The sequence below is a fragment of the Galeopterus variegatus genome, unplaced genomic scaffold (genome assembly GCF_000696425.1).
Source record: "Galeopterus variegatus unplaced genomic scaffold, G_variegatus-3.0.2 Scaffold170, whole genome shotgun sequence".
In the NCBI taxonomy this organism is placed as follows: domain Eukaryota; kingdom Metazoa; phylum Chordata; class Mammalia; order Dermoptera; family Cynocephalidae; genus Galeopterus; species Galeopterus variegatus.
Genome location: NW_007726281.1, coordinates 630,293 through 634,125, shown reverse-complemented (window position 1 = coordinate 634,125; position 3,833 = coordinate 630,293). Strand labels below are relative to the sequence as shown.

At 35.2% G+C, this 3,833-nt stretch overlaps 1 protein-coding gene across 5 annotated transcripts in view; it reads right to left on the bottom strand.

Moving 5' to 3' along the window:
• Positions 1 to 413: 413 nt before the first annotated feature.
• The window catches only part of ERBB2IP (erbb2 interacting protein), an 87,442-nt gene continuing 84,022 nt past the window's right edge, over positions 414 to 3,833 (bottom strand). For all 5 annotated transcript variants that reach the window (XM_008594998.1, XM_008594993.1, XM_008595004.1 and 2 more), the window contains one exon: positions 414 to 2,556. In XM_008594998.1, the coding sequence (XP_008593220.1) occupies positions 2,449 to 2,556 (108 nt within the window). In that variant the 3' untranslated portion in view covers positions 414 to 2,448. The remainder of the gene's footprint in view (positions 2,557 to 3,833) is intronic.

Genomic DNA, 3,833 nt, shown 5'->3' with positions numbered 1-3,833 from the left:
ATGAAGAGGTCCTTGTCATTTAATTGTTGGAAGAAAATTTTGGCTATTAATTAAGTGCAAAACCTTTTTGCTATTTTTTAATGTTATATCATGTATTTTACTCCTATTGGTAACAAATTTTCTTTCTCAACTTTCTATGTTGCAAGAACATTACAAAATTTTGAAATTAGAGTAGAATAAAGTACTAGTGCATAATGTTGCATATATAATATTTGGTATAAGATGCAGACAACAAACTTAAGGTTAGATCATGGAAGAATCAATTGTTCTGTGGGGCTTAATTCCTTTTCCAAAATTATAATCTATGTATCTGGTTCAAGGTAAAGTAGTTGAAAAATTCACAATTATATCATTTATGTATTCCTGACTAAAAGTAGAATGTGATTATGAAAATTTGAAATCAATAAAAAGACTTCACAATGCCAAAATTAGTATTTTAAAATAAACCAAGAACAAAGGGAATGCAGAGACTTGTCTTAAAAGAAGCCGTTTGTCATTCTTTTTTAAAGAGATTACAACACACATACAATAAGTGAATTTTGTATCAAAATACAGCACATTCTTCTACTATATCCATAAAAATCAATTCCTATGTAAATAGTACTGAAAATCAACCAAAATGAGTTAAGATTTACAAAGAGTTGCTAAAGGGTTTCAATCAAAATTATTAAAACTGTACAGTACAATAACCAATTGATAGCATCTTGAAGGAAGTGCAATACTTGAGTTCACATATTTTTAAAAGTGCTGCCTATTTACTCTGACTAGCAAGAATGGAAAGTGAGTCCAACTCACTTCTGTAAATGTAATGTAGGTTGGTGTTTTAGCTAGTCCTGTAAAAGTCTTAATTAAATCAAGGTCGAAGAACAAAGTATAACAGATTTAAAATTTCTGAATTATATTTCTTAGTAATTAAAAATTAATTTCAATAACTGAATATTGCTCTGATGGAAGAAAGGCTCTAGACTAGCTTCAACTAAAAACAGTTACTGGTCTGTTATGGTAATTTCTTCTGGTCCAAATAACCATGCATTAATTCTTACCATTGCATGTTACTCAAATTTTATTTGATTACATAGAACAAAAACAAATAAAATTAATGGTATGGATAAACAAAATTAATAAACCTCTATCATCAAATATTTGTTACAGTAACTAGGAACAAAGGCAGTTGGTGATAAAACACTATTACACCAATACACTTAGAAACCCTTTAAACACTCTGAAGTGTTGAATTCACATTTAATGTTACCTGTAGGAACAGCCCTTTATTTAACACCTTTACACACCGGTAGGCCTCAAGGACCCATCCCTTTGCTCTACAACTCTCCACAGCAATTCTCTATCACTGTGCCAGTTTCATAAACTTGCTTTGGTTTCTTAGCTCCATGCGTACTGTTTCCTCTTTACCAAGGCAATGCAAGGCCAAACAAAAATCAAGAGGCTTTCCTAAACCGTCTTACATTTTGTGTTACAGGCAACACAATATTAAAACTGGCCATTTTAGTTTCATTTGCTGCTTAAAATAAAAAGTATAAATTAGATTAAAATGGAGTACTAATTATAAAACAGATTACAAGTACCACCATTTAAAAAAAAAAAAAAAAAAAAAAAATCAGGGGATTTCCTTAGCACAGAAAATGAGTGAACATGCATCTACAGTAAGAGTTAAAAATTTCCTGTGACTAAAAAATTAAAAACTGAATCACCAGTTGCAAATGTAGTCAATGACTATGACAAGAACAAATCCTGTAGAATTCATAAAATGCAATTATTGTCTTTTTTACTTCTTTAAAAAGATATCATATATTTTATTGCATTATTCTATTAATAAAAACACATTTTAACAGATAGCATTTTTTTCGTTCTTTGCTTCCAGATTTTTATAGGATACAACTTTTAGTCTGGCCTTGGAAAGTGAACCCATCAGCACCACCTTCACCTACTCACTCTTCAATTCAATATGCACATAGCAAAAACCAACACTTCAAATCTCTTGCCCACATCAAAAAAAGTTTCAGGAGGAAAACATTAATACCAGTTGAATAAAAATAAGGGCTTAAAAGCTATGAGACAGACAGCTCTGCCATCTGTCTCTGGGCTACAATCAAGGCTAACTATTGCCTTGCACACAGTTCGGTCATGTGTATGAAATCCAAAAATAAGCCTACAATCTATACAAAAACAACAGAGATTTGTTTTTGTAGCCTTGATTGCTATGTTTAAAAACCTAGCAAGTTTTATACAGTATGAATTCAACAGTCTCTTTTATATTCTGTACAGTGGTTCTTTCCCTCTAACCACAAGTTCCATTATTTCATTAATGTACAAATTCAAACATAATTTGAGTTCTTTATATATAAAAATAATCAAAATCTTAATTTCCCCTGCAAGCAAGTATCCTCCAATAAATCTTGCTGTCTTCCCCCTTTTTTCTGTCCACAGTGCTTATGAGGAAACCTCTCGTACAATGATGAGTTCTACTGTATTCTGGAAAGTTTTTAGCAATGACACTGCTTGTCCGTGTTCAATATTGATAAAACTGTATCCATTAGCCTAGAAAAAAGAGGAAAAATTCTTTTAAGAAAAACACTTCATGGAAATTCATTTGCACTGCTGCATTTAAATTTCTGCCAGGTAGTTCACAAACTTGGCAGAAGACAAGAATCACTTTGGCAATTTAAAACAACATACAGACTTGTGGGACTTACCTCATACCTATGGAAATAAAAACTCTGAGGAACCTGTATTTTGTCCACGTTTTCAGACAGCTCTTTTTTTTTTTTTTCCTTTTTGTCTTTTTTACTGACCGGTAATGGGATCGCAACCCTCGGTGTTGCGCCCGCACCGCGCTCAGTCAGTGAGCAGGAACCGGTCTCCACATGGGATCCGAACCCTCGGCGGGAGCGCCGCCGCGCTCCCAAGCGGCGCACTCTCCAGTGCGCCACTGGGCCGGCCCGTCAGACAGCTCTTATGTAGCAGCCCAATGTCAAGAACAACTTGTTTAAGACACAGTGTCAGACATGATGTTGTGTGTATGCACTAATGTCCACCTGAAATGACTGAGCTGCAAGGGTACCATAGGGCAAGGCCTAGTCTTCCCACTGCCTTGGAACCATCACATCAAGACCACTATATTTCTTATAACTAAAGCTAACATTTACTGAGGTCTTACTGTGTATCAGACACACAGTTCTAAGTGCTTCGCATGAATTAAATCCTTTATTTCTCATAACACTCAAAGATTCTTTCACTATCTTATTTTAGAAAAGAGGAAGAAACCCAGGCATGGAGAAGTACCTTCCTCAGTCACAATTAAAACCACAGATTCCCAATGGTTCAGAAAAATAAATGTACATAACGGTATGAGTGAGAGAGAGAGTGTGTGAGTGTGTGAGAGAGAGAGTGTGTGTATGGAAAGAGAGAGAAGGAGAAAGGGAAAAGAAAGAGAAGGATAAATGCTATAGATAATGTGGCAAAATATTAGCAACTGGTGATCAAATGAAGCCTTTTTTTGTTTGCTTTTTGGTGGCTGGTTGGTACGGGGATCCAAACCCTTGACCTTGTTACAAGATGGCGCTCTAACCAACTAACCTAACCAGTCATATACAGGTGTTTGTTGTGCTATTTTTACAGCTTTTCTCTAAGCTTGAATTATTCAATTATTTATTTATTTAACTTTTAGGCAGCTGGCCGGTTCGGTGATCGGAACCCGTGACCTTAGTGTTACAAGGCTGTGCTCTAACCAACTGAGCAAACCAGCCAGCCTGAAATTATTTAAAAAATTTTAGGGCCGGCCTGGTGGCGCACTGCTACAGTGCGCCGCTTGGGAG